Genomic DNA, 19,811 nt, shown 5'->3' with positions numbered 1-19,811 from the left:
TTGCATTGTGCACAAGTGTTGGGAGTTGCTTGCACAAGTGATTTGGTAGCTTGGTGGCTGCAGTCATACAGGCTGGTGCCATACTGAGTGTGCTTAATTTCAACTTTACTGTACATACAGGACATTATTAATCTGAAGCTCCTTGCCCAGAGCAGGGGGGCTTCTGCCTTGTCACCGATACAAGGCTGGCTCCAAACCTTTGTGTGGCCTTTGCCAAGATAGCAGCCTTCCCTCTGGCTGTGAGTACAGCAGGCTGGCTAACATTTATTTCATTTATGAATCATTTCCTAAGGAACATCCATCACAAAGTAATTTACAATGCAATAAAAACATAATTGAATTGCATGTAAAACAACTGCAACAACAACTATTACACACACACACACACACACACACACACACACTCAATTTCAAATCCAATACCAATTCCAATATTCATTTAGAAGGGACTGTTAAGAAAGGAACATATGCAACAGGTGTGGAAAGAACAAATAAGGTCTGTATCTGATATTTAAAGGGAGTGGGTTCCAAAGATGCCACCCCCACTGAAGGCCTGATTCTGGCCTAGTTCAATACTGCCTATGTACACTGACTAACTGTGGCTCTCCTGGGCTTTCCTAGCTGAAGATGCCAAGGATTGAACCTGGGACCTTTGGTATGCAATGCTGGTGATCTTCCACAGCGTGAAGCTTCCAGAAGGGCACCACTGAGACTCCTAGCCTCTGTGTGTGTGTGTGTGTGTGTGTGTGTGTGTGTGTGTAAATGTGCATGGGGTCTGTGCATGCCAAACTGGATCTTTGACCCAGGCAAAAATGAGCCTAGTTTTCCCCCTGCAATAATGAACTTGCATTCAAGTGCTGCTTATCTGTGCCTGTTTTGCAGGGGCGCCGACTTATAAAAAATATTGGGGGGGCCCATACCGGGGTCCTGCCGCTGGTTCGCTCGGGTAGCCGGGAGAACGCAGTTCGAGGTGGCGGTGTTGGGGAGAGACCCTCGCTCAGGGCGCCACTAGACTTGGCGGCCGGCGGCCTATCTGGGGGGTTTTGGAGCGTATTTCGGCGGAGCGATTGGGGAGGAGGGGGCTTGTTGCCGGATTCTTCAGCTGAGCCGGAGATCCGCTGCTGGGGGTCCCTGGGCCGAGTTGTGAGCATGGCCTGCTGAAGGGAGATCCAGCCGATTGCGCGATGGGGATGGCCGGGGCTCTCCGGCTAGGGCGCGCAGCTGGCTGGCTGGCGAGGGAGCAGGTGGGGAGGAGGCGGGGGTCCTCACTCTCTTAGGAAACGCACCCGCGCGCCCGATTGCCACGAAGTCCGAAGGGTGCGTGTGTGGAATTAAAAAGCAAAAACGAGATACGGGCAGGGCAGGCAAAGAGTTTTCTGCAAGAGGATGGAGGGCAGGTTGAAGAGAAAATCACTCAGGATGAGACAGTCAAATCAGCCATGATAAAATGGGCTCAGGATATTGGGTATAACATCATGTTTGAGGACTGGGAAAGGTTATGGACCACCGGAATGAAATTCACGGCATGTAATGCCTTGAAGGAAAATATTATGAAAATGATTTATAGGTGGTACATGACCCCAGTCAAGCTTGCAAAAATATATCACCTGTCTGATAATAAATGTTGGAAATGTAAGGAGGCTGAAGGGACATTCTTTCACCTCTGGTGGACTTGTCCAAAAGTGAAGACCTTCTGGGAAATGATCTATAATGAGTTAAAAAAGGTATTTAAGTATACCTTTCCCAAGAAACCAGAGGCCTTCCTCTTGGGCATTGTTGGCCAGAAAGTGTTAAAGAAGGATAGAACTTTCTTTATGTATGCAACTACAGCAGCAAGAATACTTATCGCAAAATATTGGAAGACACAAGATTTGCCCACACTGGAAGAGTGGCAGACGCAATTGATGGACTACATGGAACTGGCTGAAATGACTGGCAGAATCCGAGATTTGGGAGAAGAAACAACGGAAGAGGACTGGAAAAAATTTAAGGACTATTTACAAAAACAATATAAGTTGCATGAATGTTAAAAATTTACACGATTCGGAAACTATAGCTTCAGCAATTAGATTTGGGAAACAGGAAATTATATTTTAAGTAAGAAAAGGTCAAAATCTAAGGTAATACTATGTTTAATTTAAGATATAAGTAACTGATGAAAAGTATGTTAAATTTAGAGGTATAGTATTTGAAAAGTACAAAATAAGGTACGAAACAAGGTAATAATTTGCTGATATCTTTATTATAAAGAATGCAGGGTAAGGGAGATGCGAGGAAGTCCAGTTAGTTATATAAAAAATGTGTTGAATGGTTGGTTTTCTTTTCTTCTTTTTCTTTTTCTTGTTCTTTTACTTTTTTCTTCAGTGTATGTTTCTAACTTTGTATTTGAAAACTTAATAAAATATTTATATATATAAAAAAAGAGAGAAAATCCTTTCGCTTTTCTGGGGCGCAGGGAAGTCTCAGAGCCGGAGGTTGGGGAAGGGACCCCCTTTGCTCTGCCCTCTTCTCCCGTCTTAGATTCGCATGGGGGTCCCCGCCCGAGCTTGCCTGGCCACCGGGCCACACAAGGGCCGCGCTCTACGCGGCACACCTTGCTAGCCGCGCAGCTGTCCTCCGCGGCTGCGGAGCGGCCCTGCGCCGGTGCCCAGCCCCTCTGGGCGCCCGCTGCGCTGCCAATGACAAGCGGGCGACGTCGCGGGCGGGGAAGGCGTCGCTTTCTTTCCCGATCCTGCATCCTCCCAGTCTTCCAGCCCTTTTTTGGGTTGGAAGCTCGTCTCGTTCGCCCTTCTCCTTTCTTCACCCTGCGCGCAATTTTCCTCCCTCGTCTCCCTCCCCATTTCTCCTTCCTTCCTTCCTTCCTTCCTTCCTGACTGGCTGGCTTGGGCTCGGGCTCGGGCTCGGGCTTCGGCTCGGGCTCGGGCTCGGGCTCGGGCAGCCACAGCGTCGGCGGTGTTGGCGATCGGCGGCGCGGGGGGATGGCCCTCCCGGGGGAGCCGGCGCTGCTCAATGGGGTTGCCAAGGAGACAGGCCGGCCGCCCCCCTCCCCCGGCCCGGCGCTCCCCGCCGCGCCGGTGCCCGTTATCGAGCTGGTGCGCGCCGGGCGCCCTATAAAAGCCGCGGACGCGCCCACCGCCGCCCGAGATTATTGGGGGGGCTGAGCCCCCCCAAACGAATTTTTGAGGGGGCTCGGGCCCCCTCAAGCCCCATGGAGTCGGCGCCTATGCTGTTTTGTCTTTTAAAGAGAAGGGTACCCACTTCTTTCCAATGTATGTAAACTGGAAGAGACAAAGACAAGGCATGCCAGTGCAGCAGAATGAGGCAGGGGATGGTTGGCAGGCTGTGCCACTTAATTTTTTTTTTTATAAATTTTTTTTATTGGTTTTACAAAATTTTTTAAGACAATACAAACATATAAAAAGACATACAAACACGTATAATTTCATAACCTTTTTTTCATAAACCGTGTTTCTCAGACTTCCCCATACCTCCCCTTTCTGCATCCCAATGTCCAAAAGTTTTTAGCAACTCTAAATATATCTGTCAATCCTCTGTCCTCTCAATCTTTCCTTCAATCTAATCTTGTATCGCTGTAACCCTTTCTTACTCAAACCTCGACATTCTAACATTCATCAAGTTTATAATAGTCCTTAAGGTAGATTTTAAATTTCTTCCATTCTTCTTCCGCCTGATCGCGGATTCTGCCAGTCATCTCAGCTAATGTCATATAGTCCATCACTTTCATCTGCCATTCTTCCAGGGTGGGTAAATCTTGTGTCTTCCAATACTTTGCGATGAGTATTCTTGCTGCTGTTGTAGCATACATAAAGAAAGTTCTGTCCAGGCTGTGCCACTTCAGCCAGCAGGAGGTGAGGCATACCAATGTTGAATGTTCCCCTATGGTTTCAAAATGAAGCACACACACACACACACTAGTCCCAAACCAGCAATGCAAGTAGAAAACCCATCACAGAAGCAGTTTCTGGCATAGCATTCTCCTTTCTGTGCATATTTTCTTCTTGCAATGTTTGTGTGTTTGTTTTACATACAGAAGTATTCAGAACTCACACAAAATAGTAAACTAGATGGGCATATGCAGCTGGGCAACCAGGTTAGCTGTGTGTTTCCCAGCTGCACACCCAGTCATTTACAGAGTCGGTGAGCTTCATTAATGTGTGAGCCCGAAATTCCAGATCCCCCTCCAATCCAATGCCAGAGTTTAGTGCTAAACCATTCGCACAACTTTTGCATTAGTTTGCAGTCAGTCAGACAAGGTTGGGTTTTGGGGTGTCCCTGCTGCCCCCAGTCTGAGTGTCAATTACTCAGTTTGGGAGGCAGCACAAAATGTGGGGTTTGCGGCACAAAATGTTGACTCCTGTTTGGAGTCAATTAGATAAGGTTGGATTTTTTGGCATTACAGCACCAAATTAGAGCACCAAACCAGTGCACTACTTTGGCACCAGTTTGGAATCAATCGTCAAGGTTGGGTTTTGCGACATCTACTTGCAACTCCGGTTTGAGTGTCAGTTATTCAGTTTGAGGGGCGGCACAATACGGGTTCACGACACAAATTAGGACTGATCTTTGGCATCAATTGTGGGTGGGTGGGTGGGTGGGTGGGAATCTGGAATTTCGGGGTCACACGTTAATGAAGCTGAGCCAGCGAACTGCAGCAGCTGCCACATTGCGCTAGGAATAGAAAGACCCTGCTCCAAATCTCCCGCCTGTCAGGGGCGCTTTAAGCAAGATTTCTTTTTCACTCTCTGCCTTCTGAACTGCAAAAGTGGGGCTGACACTGGATAACCTTCCTGGGGCTGTTGTATGAGAAGCACCTTGATCGTTGACTGGTTCAAAAGCCCCATATAAATTCTAAAGATTAAAAGAGCCATAGGTCCGCGCACGCATACACTTCGCTTCATCATGCCCTCGTGGAGGAACGCGGCGGTGCCTCGGGTTAATTACTTAAGTCGTTCCGGAGGTCCATACTTAACCTGAAACTGTTCTTAACCTGAAGCACCACTTTAGCTAATGGGGCCTCCTGCTGCTGCCGCGCCGTTGGAGCACGATTACTGTTCTTATCTTGAAGCAAAGTTCTTAACCTGAAGCACTATTTCTGGGTTAGCGGAGTCTGTAACCTAAAGCGTATGTAACCCGAGGTACCACTGTATGTAAGTCGCGCGAACGCTCCCCGCGCTCTTATAACGGGTTAGTTTAACCTCTGCTTTGCTAGTAAAACTGAATTTACTGGGCCATGAAACTATGCATGTCTAAAAAGTGTGTCACCAGCTTGAAAAGTTTGGAAAGCTCTGACTTCAGAGAGCAGCAGCCTGTCACGCTACTTTTCCTTTCTTACGGGACCATCTTTCCCCATGCAAATCCACCTACCCAGCAACCAGCCTTCTTGGGAGGAAACGCGCTCGTGATCAGACTCACTAGCCCCGGGTTATTTTAAATTTTAATTTCGTTTGAAAAGCTGGCCCAAACCCAAGTAGAGATATTCCCGGCTGGGCGCTAGGACTCGGCCGCTCCTCCCGCAACAGCAGCCGCAACCACCTCTCTCCCTCCGCTGCTCCGACGTTGAGAGGTGTCCTCCCCCCACTTTTTCCCACCCCCTCTCCTTCCGGGGTTAGAAGCCCAAGAAAGGGCGAGGGATGGCGGCACTTTGGCCCAGCAGCCCCGGTGGGGGGGCTACTGCTCCAATAGCTCCGCGCGGAGGATAGAGCCGGTTGAGGCGCGCCTCCCTCTCTGAACCCTCCCCGGAGCCCTCTGCTGAGAGGCCTCGCTCGCTGGATCCCTTCTTGTGCAACCTCCTCCTGGCCCGCTTCCCTTCCTGGGCTCCGCAGCCAAGTGCCTCCGGCTCCGCCATGGCCACGAATCTGGGAAGCAGTGCCATGCAGACGGAGGACGAGGAGCAATGGCTCTACGGAGGTAGTTACAGATAGGTAGCCGTGTTGGTCTGCCATAGTCAAAATAAAAAAATTCCTTCCAGTAGCACCTTAAAGACCAACTAAGTTATCTGAAGGTATCTTCAAGGTATCTTCAACTAAGGTATCTGAAGAAGTGTGCATGTCTACGGAGGTAGGCAGGCTGCCAGGCGGTGGTGGCAGCCCCGACCCCATACCTCCCCCCCTTTTTTCCTTTCTGTTTCTTTCTGCTCTAGAGGGTGGGAAAGGAGCGCGCGCGCGCGGTGGAAGGAGGGAGGATGCCATGCCGACCTAGCGGCGCCTTTGCAAACTTCTACCCGCCGCGCCGCGTTCAATTCTCCGCCGGCCCCTCCCACACCGCCCCTTTTGACCGGAGATCTGGGGCTGCTGCCCGGAGAGTAGAGCCGCTGCGCCGCCGCCGGGATGCAGCGCGCGGCAAAACCCAAAGGTCCGCAGGCTCCCGACGCCGCTGTCCTGCCTGCTGTAGGGAAGGTGAGGAAAAGAAGGAGGCGGCGGCGGGGGCGTCTGCCTAGGGTCGCTTTGAACTTCAACTCGGAGGAGAGCATCATTCCCTCGCTATCCGTTTCCCTCACAGAGTCGTAGGTAGCCTCCTGCCGTGTAGTGACTGTGGCTATTTATTGCCTGCCTCCCATCCTCAGGGCACTCCAGAGCGTCACAAGCAAAAATTATAATAATTTTTTAAAAATAGAGGTCTCGTTCCCCGAGGAGCTTGCACATTTGTTACAGGGCGATCCTGGAAGTAAGCCCGGCTGAGTTCAGTGGGACTTAGACTCCCAGGTAAGGCTGGGTACAGGGGTTGCAACTTCATTCGTTTAAAGTTCGCAGTATTCAGCCAAAGCTCTTGCAGCACCTTGCAAACCAAAATAGCAAATTAGTAAGGCTTTAAAATCACAGGAGCTGTCATGGCTTTTGCATGCTGCCCCATAATGCAAAGTTTTCTGGGTGCATTACAACTGACAAGTAACCAGTTTAAGTACCAAATATGTCCTAAAACTTTAAAATCAAAAGCAACATAAACACACACAACCCTCAAATTCACTGCACCCCCCAAAGTTAAAACATAGGTTTAAAACTGATAGATCCAGACCACATTGATTTAAAAGGCCCAGTTTTTTAAAATTAACTTGGTTCCAAGTTGTTCAGGGTTTTAAAGGTTAGACCTTGCACTTTAAATTGGGCATGAGAAAGTACCCCTGAAAGCAGCAGGGTGGGTTAAATTAGATTAAGAAGCCAGAGACTGCAGGAGATGAGACCTGTGTTCAAATCCTAATTGAGGGTTTCCCTCTGGGGCAGCTAGGTAGCCACAGTGAGAGCAGGATGCTGGACTAGATGAGCCATTGGCCTCATCCAGCAGGCACTGCTTATGGTCTTGGTAGAATCATAGAATTGTAGAGTTAGAGTTACAAGCTTGGTAGATCTTTTCTATTTTTTAAAAAAGGAAAAGTTTCATCAGATGTGACTTGTTTTCGAGAAACTCATGCTGGGTTTCTTTTCCAAGTGCTCACAGACTGTTGAATTATCTATTCTAGGATCTTTCCTGGCATTGGTGTCAAGCTCACTGGTTGGTAGTTACATGGGTCTCTCCCCCCCCCCTTTGACAATGGGGACAACATTTACCTGCCTCTAGTCTGAAGGGACCTCAGCTCCAAGAATTCTCAGAGATTACTGTGTAGACAAAGGTTCTGATATTACATGCACAAGCTCTTTTGGTACCCCTGGGTGCAGCTCAACAGGCCCTGAAGATTTGAATTTAAAGCAGCTAGGTGTTCCCTTGCCACATCCTTTTCTATCTTGGGCTGAAGCTCCCTCCTTGCATCATTTATTATGTTATCACCAGGTTGCGTATCATGGACGTAGCTGGGGGGGGCAGGGAGGGACAGCCCCCCAGCAAAAGGCCTGCCCCCCAACAAAAATCCTAGCTACACCCATGTTGAGTATTGCTTTCCATTTGGGTGAAAACAGGCAAAGCAGGTGTCCAGCCGTTCCACCTTCTCTGTCACTCAGTAGTATTTCTCCGTCTTCTCCACTAGGGGGCTTACTAGTTGTTTGTTCTGCCTCTTACTTTGAACAAAGCAGAATAAACATTTTAAAGTTATTTTTAACCTCTTTCCTTCTGAGCTTTGGCCTGCCTGCCTTCCTCCCTGCAACTGTTGACTACTCGTGTATATTCCTCATTTGTGATTTTCCCTTTCCTTCGTTTCTTATACTTTTCCTTCTTAAATCTCAGCTCATCTCTGAGCCGGTTTCTTTAAATGCCTCCCACTTTTTTTTGTTGGGATTGTCTGCATTTGTACCTTCAGTATTTCACATCATAAAAGGCCTGTATAAGCAGAAGGGTCTGAAGCAAAGTACTGATGACCCCCTGCTTAATATTAGCAGCCAAGGAGTTGGACAGCCTAGGTGATCATGTACCAAAGACTTTCCCTTGATGTATTTGCAGTTGACATTGGTAATCAAGAAGATGGGCCAATTCCTGGGTAAATTTTATTTTTATAATTCAGAGTCAAATGCGGGGGGGGGGGGGCAGTTGCAGTACATTTGCCAGGATGGCTTACATACTGTTACCAGCCACCCCTTTGGAATGAGATACATTGGAGACTGTAGTATCTTTTAGAAATATGGTTTATTTATACATATTTACACCTGAGTTTAGGTGGGGGGAATGCAGAAAATTACACCCCAGTAGTGTATCTTGTTGCTCATCTCATAGCTTCAGAAAGTTTTGGTCCAGAGCAAAAGCCAGGCATGACCCCCGGTCTCTTGGTTCAGCCTCCTCCAGCCAACACGACATGGAATTCTACCCCTCCATATTTCTTCCCCAAAACCTTGCTCAAAAGCCTCTGTATAAAAGGACACCCCACCCCCCTGTATGGACATCACACCCCCTGTAACCCTGGCAACCTCCCCTACTCAACATTGCTATTGTCTTTTGCTAACTAAGACACAGCTGCAGGGGAGAATAGAAAATGGAAAACAGTATTTATTTATTTAGTCTCTTTTGCTGATTGTGGTTACCAATCACTACTCTGTTGCCTTGCTAGACTTGCTGGTCATTTTAACGAGATGTGTTTTGAGAAGGAGCCAACATGGATTCTAGTCTGTGAGTGTGTTCTGTGTTTATCAGGGACACAAGACCTCATCCTTTAAAAGACATTCCCAAGGAGAAAAAGATTGTCAGTGATGAAGAACAAGAATTGCTAAAGCAAGTAAGTAGTACGGTATAATCAAGCTGAGATCTCTACTCTAGTGCTCCTCTGTTGTTTAGATCTCCCAACTCCCATCAGCACCAGACAACAACATACAGGTGTGCTACCTGGGGCTGATGGGACTTGGAGTCCAAAACATCTGGAAGGCACCAGGTTGGAGATGGCTGGCTTAGAAGAATGGTTTAGCTCTTTGCCAAACTTAACAGAAGTAGAGGAGACCCAGAATGGTTGGGAAGTTGTTCAGTTTGCTGGCAAAATACGATCAACTATCTCATAAAGGTAGAGTGCTTTAGCATTGCATTGCATTTGTTTATTTAAATCAGAGGGTTGGGGAACCTCAGGGCAGAGGCCCAAATGCAGCCCTCTAAGCCTCAAGACTCTCCCTAGCCCATATCTCTTGCCTAGCCGCAAGCACATATCAGCTTACCGACCATGCTTTGCCCTTTAGTGCTTCTTCCTGGCTGGGATGGGTTCTTGAACTTGGATTAATGCCTCTTGCTCGCCTCGATGGAGAATATAGAATGGTGAGTGTGTATAGAAAGTAGCAAATGGTAAAAAAATCCCCTGCATTTGTTGCTTTTCTTCCGGTCACCGGAAGTAAATGTGGCTTTTTGATAAAAAAGGACTCTCTTTCCTAGTTTTGAATCAACAGATAAATAAATAGCTGCCCATCCTTCTCAACTCACCGATCATCCATGATTGCTGGCACAAATAAATTAAAATAAATTACATACTTACAGCACAAGTAACCGAGAAGGGAGGGGGATGGTACCCCTTGAGCATTACTATTTTAAAGTTTCATTTAACTAACTAAAAAGAAAAGCCTCTGAATGTTTATTTCTCAGGCTTAAGGCTGCAGTCCTAACCTCACTTCCATAGGAGTAAGCCCCATTGAGTTACAGGAGAGTTACTTTTGGTAGGCATGGTTGAGATTGCACTGTGAACAAAGTCCAACAGGACTTAAAAGTAATGTCATGCCTAACTTATCAAATTTATTGCAATTGAAGTTAAGCTAACTTTATTGGGAACAAGCTAACTTGTGCTGCTGCTTAGGTCTGTATTTTTAAAAACTGTCTTCTCATTGTGCATGTCTTCTGTCTCCTTCCTAGACCCTTTCAGGTAGAGAAGACAACGAGGAAGACAGTGATAGTGACAGTGACAACTACATCCAAGTAATGATTGGCAATATCACAACAAGAAGGCCATCTTTCATGTACGTCTGCAGGTGTCAGAATTCTGCTCTTGGTTTTATCTGTGGTTTTGTTTTCTGCTATATTTAGAAAGGAAAGGGGGAAGAAAGACTAAATAGAGTTGTATAGCAAAAATTAAAAGATTTACCAGTAGTAGTGGACCTTGGTCTGAAAAGTTGGAAGACTCCTGCCATTGAGGATCCAGGAGAATACCATGGCTGATGGTATCAAAGCCAATGAGAGATCCAGCAAGAACTTAGCCACACTCGCCCCATCCATTTCCTGATGGAGGTCAAACATCAGGGTGACCAAGATGAATTCTGTCCCAAACCCAGGTCTGACCCTAGATTGGAACAGGTAATGGGAACCTTTAGCTCTCCAGATGGAGCTGAACTACAACTCCCATCATTCCCAGCAAGTATGAAAGTCATAGTTCAGTAAGATCTGTAATGCAAAAGGTTTTCCACACCTGGTCTAGATAATCACTTTCCTCCAGGACTCCCTGCAGCTGCATTGTCTCAACTTTCTCTAATATTTTGCCCAAAAGGAGAGGGGAATCTGTGACTTGATGATAGTTGTTAAATGCCATCAGGTCCAGGATTTTCAGGAGTGTCCACACTATTGTCTCCTTTATGGCAGTAAGCACCACTACATCACACAAAGACATGCTCACCAGACCTTGAACCCACCCCTCTGGCTAACTTTAGTAAGCCATGAAGCGCAAGTGAATTATAGCTGGAAGGGAAAAATTTGAAGCACACTTTGAGTACGCTCTGAATTTTCCCTTTTCAACCTGGGCTACAAAGGAAACAACTTCCTTAGTAAGTGTGGCTTAAACTTAAGAGTATGCTCTCAAGTCTACCTTTGAAGTTTAATCACCTGGTGTCAGGTGACTGACAGGTGGGTGGTCCTGCCCACCTGTCAATGTGATCCACAGTGAGTGGGGAGCTGGATACAGTCCCCCACCCCAGCTTCAGTGCAAGTTTGAAGGGCTTGCTTGAACTGCGATTGCCAGTTCAGACATCAACATGGTTTGGTGAAAATTAGGAAGTGTTTGATTAAGCTGGGCATGCAAAGAAAGGAGGGAGGACATAAGCTCATCACCATTCACCATGGTTTGGACCATGCTCTTCATAACTGTTCAACTGGCTTTTAGCGAATGTGAAGTTATAAAGGCATCATATGCCTTGTAATATGTCAGAACTGGAAGTGATCAGATTTGCTACGTTTCTTGGCTGCCTTCTGCTTCTCTCCCTCACATCTTAGCCTGTCCATTTATTGTAGCTGCTCACTGAAGCCAAACCACAGTGCAATTCAGCAGAAGCCTGTTCCAGCTGTCTGATGCAGGCATGAAGGTACCCAGGATTTTTGTTTGGGGGGCAGGCCTTTTGTTGGGGAGGGGGGCAGAATCTCAGTTATATATTTTTATCGATTTCTGGGGGGCAGCTGCCCCTCTCTTGCCTATGCCCATGGATGCAGATGTGTTTTGGTCCTTTCTCTCTCCCTAGGGAGCGCCCCAGGAATATGAGTCTAAAAAAACAACCAAGGTTATGAAGCAACCACAACTGGTACTGGTCTTCCTATTACTTCCACTGTGGCTTTTCCTCCTCTGAAGCAGGCAGTCAAGATGGGTCCTGTATAGCAGGGATGGAGAAGCTCAGGCCTGCAGGCTGAATTCTGCCCGCCCTCCAGACCTTTCTGTTTGGCCCTCGGGACTCACTCCAAGCTACATTCCTGCTCCTCAGGCCCCACCTCTGACTGGTTCTGCTTAGCCCCTGCTAGAGTGCTTTGGTCTGACTTTGAGAGTGCCTCTTTCTTGGCTGGATGAAAGAGTGTGTAGAGAACCCCCATGACTTCTGCATGTCTGGACTGTAGCCTCCATCGCTCAGTGCACCTTGTGTCTCTTGCCTTGCCATTACTTGTATGCAAAGCCCAGAGAAATCTGAGGCAAAAGTGGATAGCGGAGGCCCTAATGTTATATTGTTCATCCCTTGTGTGATAACCATACATTGCTGAGGAAGATTAGAAGAAGGAAGCCAGTGGCTGTGTTAGACTAATAGGCTTCCCTGTCCTGCCAGAAGATTGTACAAGTGAGGTTTTTCCAAGTCACTAAACTGTCAAAGCAACCCGGAAGTACAGCTGGAGGAACTCTGGGATCAGAGGCAGATTGTCCCCACTAGCTAGACCTGGGTGCTAAATGAATTTGGTTTAGGTGGAGGTTTAGGTTTAGGGAATTTGTAGCAGCTTTTTAGAGGCTGATGTCAGCAGCAGCTTCTCTTGAGCACATGGAAGACCTCAGAATAAATTACCAGTATTCCCTCTAGTAGTTAATAGTTTAACTCCAACATAACAATCAATATTACAATTTAACAGCTAAGCCTATTACGCCTAACTACCAAGGAACTTTTTTTTTTTTTTAAAGATATTTATTGGGATTTTCAAAATATTACAAAAAGGAAAAAAATAAAATAGAGGCAGAAGAGAATACAAAGGATAAAAATAGTTTTATTTTTTAAAAAAAGAAAAATTCCAAATGAGAGGGGGGAAAACAGAAAAAAGAAGAATGCAAAAATCACAAAATTTAAAAACATTTAAAAACAAATTCATTATTTTCAAATCCTTAACTGTCATTACCTTCTTTCTTAGACCTCCTCCTCCTCCCTTTCTTTGTATCCTAGTTATTAATTATCCCAGCAAATCCTTGACCTTATCTTTCTATAATAAAATAATCCTTAACACTTAAAACTTAAATCTTATCCTTACCAACTTCTCATAATCATAATATTCTTTCATAATTCTTTAAACATCTTTACTAAAGCCAAGTTTTTTCATTCCAACATTTCCCTATCATTCATCAATTTTATAAAACAGTTCTAATAGTAAGAAAAAGAGGCATCTTCATCCAGCGTCCCTTCCTCCTGGTTCCGGGTTTCGTCAGTCCTTATTCCCATCAGTCTGGCCCATTAACCTGGCAACCTTATGTCCGAGGCCCTCAAGTCTCTTCCATGACCCTCCCGCGGCTCTTCTTCATATTTGTAACTTTATTTTCCCTTGTCTCTTACTCGTGATAACTCCAGCTCGACAATGTTTTTAATCCTTCTCACCAGATCAGCCCCTTTTCCATGTTCAACAATGAATTCCATGTAGTATTTAAGAGCATGTTTCAAAGGCCCTCCAAAATTGAGAGCCCCCACAGTCCCAAACATCTCATGGCCCATTGCCATATTTGAAAAGTCCAAACATCCCAGCATGGGGGGGGGGTGTCGATCCAGCCCCCCATTTCCAAACCGAACCAAACTTTTCCTTTCCAGATATGGTTTTTTCCAAGTTCCTTTGTCAAATCCAAAAAATCATATTCCTGTTGGGCCTGTTCTGTCAAGACGCACTCCTGATTTAAATCCTGTGGGCTCCACATATATTCCCACTGTCTGTTCAAAGTTTCTCACTGCCTGTTCAAAATTTCTAGTCGAAGTCGCCATCCAATTCACCTGTTCCAGTAGATCATTTGTTTTATAGAGAGCATACAACAAGGCTTCTGAATACATTGTCCCACAAGGTCAGATACTTGTTCCCACAGTGTAATCTGTAACAGCTGTCGACTCCTTGGAGTTAGTTTCAATTTCACAGTTTCAGTTTCACAGACTCCCCCTAGGGGGAAGACTTCTATTTATTCTTGCAACAAAGTTTGCTTTTTAAGATACTTTGTCCATATATAATCCTTTAAAATGCGAAAGGGAATAGTGGAATCACTAGGTTTCTCTTCTTTTAACCATCTGTCAAAAACACTTGTCTTTGGTTAATGAACTTCACACGTCAGTCCTGACAGCCCACTCCAGGCTCAGGACGGAGGAAAATTACTTCACTTTAAAGTCACTTTAAACAGTCCAAAAAGATCCCCCCCTTTCTCCTGATGTTGAAGGGGGGTTCCACAATTTTAAATGGTGAAATCCAGTCTTTTAAAAGCGATTTTCTGAGCTCTAGTTTAAATTACCTTTGCTTTATTCTGTTTACAAAGGAACAGAAGGATGACTTCCTGTTTAGACCTTCCCGTTCCGTACCAAATTCAAATAAATTTTTAAAGTCCGATTCTTTCCTACTCACAAATCCTTATTTGATGCCCAATTGTTCAGAATCTAAGTACTCACGGGTGCTTATTTTAAAGTCCGAATTGTCCCAGGAAAAAGGCAGAGCTCTCCGGCAACAGCTATGCGGCTTCGCTCCACGGAGATAGCAGTTGACTCACAGCACCGCGCCACTTCCCCCTCTTCACTTCGGAGCCCGTTACTGGGTTCCTTAGCGGGTTGGGGGGTGCTAAAGGTGCCCGCCGAGTCCCATGGTCACAGGCTTCATCCGCCTGTGATTTTTTAGTGGGTCCCCGCTTCGCCGTAGCGGAGAAGACCCGTTTTCCGCGGAGCTAGTCCCTCCAGTTCAGAGGGAGTCCGCCATTACCGGTGGTGCCACCCCGGAAGTCCCCAGGAACTTTAAAGGCATTCTAAGCATCTAAGAGAGTGGGCAGCAGCATGAAAGTGTCCTATGACATAAATCTGTGTTATTGTGGGAGGGAATTCCATCGACCCTGCAATATTAAAAGCAAGGTAGCACAAATACCTGGATTTGTGTTTATACAAAGTGGGATTGGCGAAACTGTTTTGCTTTACAACTATAGTTAAGGTTAACCATAGTTTAGTATTTGAATGTAATGGAATGCAAAAGCATTCCTGCTGCATAGGAGAGCGGTAGGTTGTCTGCATGAACATGAGGCTCATTCAATTCATGATATAGTTTATCCCTGCATATAAATGCAGTCTTAAGATGTCTTAAGTTACAGATAGGTAGCCGTGTTGGTCTGCCATAGTCAAAATAAAAAAATTCCTTCCAGTAGCACCTTAAAGACCAACTAAGTTAGTTCTTGGTATGAGCTTTCGTGTGCATGCACACTTCTTCAGATACACTGAAACAGAAGTTGCCAGATCCTTCTATATAGTGAGAAGGTAATACCCCTGAGTAATACCCCTCCCCACCTTCTCACTATATAGAAGGATCTGGCAACTTCTGTTTCAGTGTATCTGAAGAAGTGTGCATGCACACGAAAGCTCATACCAAGAACTAACTTAGTTGGTCTTTAAGGTGCTACTGGAAGGAATTTTTTTATTTTAAGATGTCTTAAGTTTTTCTGTCTTTTCCCCCTTATCTGTTTCTTTAGCTAAGTAGCTGAAACGCATTAATTTTTTTAAGAAGGGGAAACAGAATAATTTTGACAAAAAACAACAACGTGATTGAACTCACAGATGGGAATAATTAATGTAACTGAAAAATTGGGGATTTTTTTTAAAAAAAGGGGGGGAGAGAAAAAAGAAACCCTGATCAATTTGCTCAGCAAATGAATGGATCAACAACAACAGAGACTTGGCACTAAGCATCTGTTTTCCTTCTTTCAAAGCCAAGTTGCAACCCAAAGGTAATGATTTAGATGCTCCTGGGAATATATATGGCTTACCTGAAGCAGACATGGATTTGGATTCCGCTGACAACAAACCATGGAAGAAACCAGGTGGGACCTCAAAGTTTATTGTGGTCAATACTATCAGTTGATTTATTTTTTGCTTTGCATTTCACATCATGGGCCTGTGTGCAGCAGGAGTTACGGGGTAGATGGGAGGAGAGCATGATGTGTGATTTATAAGTGTGCTCCTCAATTAGACATTAAAAAATTACCCAGCTGCAAACATTTGGCTCCTACTTCATTTTATTTATTGCCTCGTCTGATGTCTTCAGATTCATTCAGTTCTTGTCCAAGTGCTTTTAAGCATCTCTCAACCATTTGTAAGGAAATCTGTTTGTTTTTAATTTAAAAATGAAATTGAACCCGAGATTGTCAGGAAGCAGAATTCTGAATCCAGTGCCATGTTCTGTGTCCCTTATGGAATCTTGGCAATGGATGCATCTCTCTCACTGGAATGTATTCTGCAGCTTCCATGCGTTCTTGTTCCTCTGGGCCAAGTTGCATAAGTCCTTTGGGGTCCCCAGAACATGTCTGTGCTGTATGCTCACCCCCATTTCATTGATTGTCAGGGCCAAGAACCAATCGGTGCCAAGCTAGAGTCATTCTGTTCTTGTAGTTGAATGTTGGGCTAGTACCTGGGAGACCAGGCTTCAAATCTCCTCCCAGCCACATGAAGGCTCACTGGGTAACCTTGGGCCTGTCACTCCTCTTAGCCTAAGCTACTTTACTGGATTGTTGTGGGGATTGGATGAGGAGGGGGAGAACCATGTGTGGGAGATTTATGCAGCCAAACATAACTGTATAATTACCAGTAAGAAAGGGGTTAAGGATCACAGAGTTCTTAATTGCTAGAGAAGACTCAGATTGGTCATGACCCCTCACCATTGGGGAGGGAGGATGCAAGGGTTATTCCTGTTCTTCTCTGTCTCTGTCTTCTCTTTGAACCATGTAACTGAGCAGACATCTGAGGCTGGGGCTCCAGACTCAGACTGTGTGTTTGAGGTCAACTTCTGTATTTTGTAACCAAGAATACATTACCTGTGTTGTTTCAGCTGTAGCATTGAACGATGCATGAGTGAGACCTCTGATTACTGTAAGTAAAACATTTAAACTTACTTAAGGTTGTGGTCTCTTCACTCCTAGAGGGGTAGAGGTGGGGGAGCACAATTGCCAGTGCTTAATACTGGTACATTTAAAGGTCTAACAGCCTATATTGCCCATCCTTTGCAAACACTGCACATGTATTTTAGTTTTAAACTCTACTGGGGGCTCTTTGGGCTAGACAGTGAGTCAAGCCCTATGCTTTTTTGAATTTAGGTAGTCAGCTGTTGGGACTTCAGGATTAACTGTTATTCCCTAGTTATTTCCCAACACTGTGTACAACACACTTTGAGCTCCTTGGAGAAAAAAAATTGTGGGATATAAATGCAATAAATAAATAAAATTGTCACACGCATATTGGTTGTTGAAGTGCTCCCAATTTACTAATTAAATATACTCATGTGCTTGGGACAAACTTTCAGGAAGAAGTTTCCTAACCCTGGCAAGACCGTTGAGAGAGACAACAGAAAGTGGTTTTTCCCCCTATGAATCTCTCTCAAAGCTGCCTTTGCCTGGTGTAGACTCAAATAAGTGAAACATTTTGCAGAGGATTGCAGGGATAAGGAAAAAGAGAGAGTGGGGGAATTCTATCAGATGGTTGTGAAACTGAATTTTTTAAGTGAAAAGTTAAAGATGAGCCTCTTGGACAGTTGCTGGGTGGGAAATTTGGCTGGCTGAATCATTAAAATCCCAGAACTAGAATGGCACCATTGTATAATAAACTGAAGCTCCTCTCTGAATTTTCCCTCTCTTCACTGGATTTAAGTGTGAAAGGTACAGACCAGGGATCTGAGCAAGTTAATTGTCAGGAGTGCTCTGATGGTGTTTCCTGCTTGGCAGGGGGTTGGACTCGATGGCCCTTGTGGTCTATTCCAACTCTATGATTCTATGATTCTATGAATTAACCTTGAAAGGCTGGTGAAAGGGTTAAATTTGGTAGACAGTGTAACTGGTGAAACTCATCTGCCAAAGTGTAGCAGTATCAGATATGATCTTGAAGTAGCTTGAACACATTTTTAAAGCTTCCAGTTAGTTTAATTTATGGAAGTCTTGACTAAATCAAAAGACCCTCAGGAATATTTGCTCCTGAGGAGAATGTTTCACTGATGTGTGTTGCAGAAAACATTGCAGCAGCAGTGTTATAACTGGATAATTGATTAGGCGTCCAAGCTCTAATCATTACATCAAATCAGCCAAACCTTTAGTTGATTAATGAGGGGAAGCCAGTTTTAATCAGTGGAACTTTTAAGGACATACATATTTCCTTATGCAGGCTGTTTTGGTTCTGGTGTGTTACTAGACTAGAGAATGAAAAAGCTGTAATGGAAGTAAGAGGCTCAGGAAAGTTTGTTTCTGCCCTTCCTTGCATAACTGTCTTGTAGAGTTATGGCTCAGCTGTCTGGTTTTTGCTGGCACCCCTCCTCCATAACATAAGTCAGGAGGGAGACCTGGGACCCTCACTTAAACACACTTACGTGGGGATTGCACAGATGTCTTCTAAAAGTCAGATAGGGAAATGAAGATGTCAACAGGACCCAGCAGAATAAGGAAAACTAAAAGGAGCATCTGTGGTTCTAATTTATCTCATCCTAAACTTTCTACTTAGGATCAGGTGAGTAGCAAGGATGGTCAGTTGCAGGATTATCTGATGGGGGTGGAATGGATCCTGATGTGAGAGAACAAAGGCTACATAGCACAGTCCATTTATAAGGGGCTCAGGACCCCCATTTGGCAGGCAGTTTCCAGCAAATCAGAAGTGTGGAATACTTGCCAGGTGAAGATTAAAACTCCACTGAGATCAGATGAAGGTGGACAGTTACTGCACAGATTCCTACCCCCACCCCAGACTCTTTCTGTGACAGTCTGAATCATTTTGTTGATTTAGGTTGTGTTTTGGCTCCCGCAAGGCAAATGGAGCAGCAACTGAACAACACCAAAAATATAATTCTGGTGCAATAATAGATCAGGCAGTGCTGTGAAACTGAAATGCTATTTATTTTTTTCGGTGTGATTTGCTTATATAAGAGAAGTTAGATACTTTGGGCATTGATTTCTATAGTCAAACATTAGGATGGCAATGTTCACATGCTGATGATCTCAGACTGATTTGGTTAATGCCTCCAAATTGAAGTATTCCTCATTTTTTTTAGACAAATGCAATTAAATCATGACAGGGCCATTCACTGATGTGCCTTGGAGCTTGTTACAAATACAATTTGGTTTAGTGGACTCAAATACTCCCTCCTATCAGTATGGATTTATTCTGCTTTTTCAAAGTTTGCTTTAGCTAGGATTGTCTCATAACCAGTTTCCAAATCTACTTCAGTCCATAGTTAAGGGGCTAGTCCTGGTCAACCCAGTACTTTTTCCAGGTGGAACTCACTGGAACTCAGTTCCAGCCCCCCATAGCCATTGCCATTATAAGAGAACAAGGGAGAAGTTCATGTTGAGTTCCATCACCTTATTTTCTAGAAAATTAGCACAGGTCAACCACTAACTGTGGAATGTTGTGCCTTGGTTCTCAGAAATTCACCCGTTTTTGTCTGGGATTATGACTGTTAATGAGAATGCTGATATTTACTGTAATGAAATACATTTTGTCTCAGAGGTTGCTAGATTGTTCCAGACTTTGATACTTCCTTTGTATCCCACCACAACATATAAGAGCACCACAGCTGTGTTAATCCCAGAGTTAATTTTTTTGAGGATGTTTTAATTTTTCTATGACTCAAAGTCTGAAATGATCTACATATGCAGGAGAATGAAGTGGTAAAGTAGACAATACAACTTTGGACAGCAAGTGAGCATTTATGAATGCTCCTCTGAAAATTAAGTAGAAAATTAATGTATCAGCAGCTTCTGTCTA

General features: G+C 44.8%; 2 protein-coding genes across 4 annotated transcripts in view; both read left to right on the top strand.

The window, feature by feature from the left end:
- The first annotated feature begins 5,542 nt into the window (after positions 1 to 5,542).
- On the top strand, positions 5,543 to 15,918 carry LOC308579197 (uncharacterized protein). Of its 3 annotated transcripts, none has more exons than XM_081180013.1 (5): positions 5,543 to 5,928; positions 8,386 to 8,422; positions 9,070 to 9,151; positions 10,261 to 10,364; positions 15,782 to 15,918. In XM_081180013.1, the coding sequence occupies exons 1-5, from the start codon at positions 5,865 to 5,867 to the stop codon at positions 15,801 to 15,803; spliced, it is 309 nt and encodes a 102-aa protein (XP_081036139.1). In that variant the 5' UTR covers positions 5,543 to 5,864; the 3' UTR covers positions 15,804 to 15,918. The 3 variants fall into 3 exon arrangements, 2 of the variants coding, with proteins under 2 accessions (XP_081036139.1, XP_081036138.1); XM_081180012.1 differs by lacking the exon at positions 15,782 to 15,918 and adding an exon at positions 10,677 to 10,954; XR_014004364.1 differs by lacking the exons at positions 8,386 to 8,422; positions 9,070 to 9,151; positions 15,782 to 15,918 and having other exon boundaries at positions 10,261 to 10,954.
- The window catches only part of LOC308579195 (uncharacterized protein), a 19,607-nt gene continuing 15,481 nt past the window's right edge, over positions 15,686 to 19,811 (top strand). Inside the window, exons 1-2 of the mRNA XM_081180011.1 lie at positions 15,686 to 15,892; positions 16,903 to 16,937. Coding sequence (XP_081036137.1) covers positions 15,879 to 15,892; positions 16,903 to 16,937 — 49 coding nt within the window. The 5' untranslated portion in view covers positions 15,686 to 15,878. The remainder of the gene's footprint in view (positions 15,893 to 16,902; positions 16,938 to 19,811) is intronic.

This window comes from Podarcis bocagei (genome assembly GCF_964188305.1).
Source record: "Podarcis bocagei genome assembly, chromosome: Z".
Classification (NCBI taxonomy): domain Eukaryota; kingdom Metazoa; phylum Chordata; class Lepidosauria; order Squamata; family Lacertidae; genus Podarcis; species Podarcis bocagei.
The sequence above is the reverse complement of the archived record's forward strand: the minus strand, read 5'-3'. Positions and strand labels throughout refer to the sequence as shown.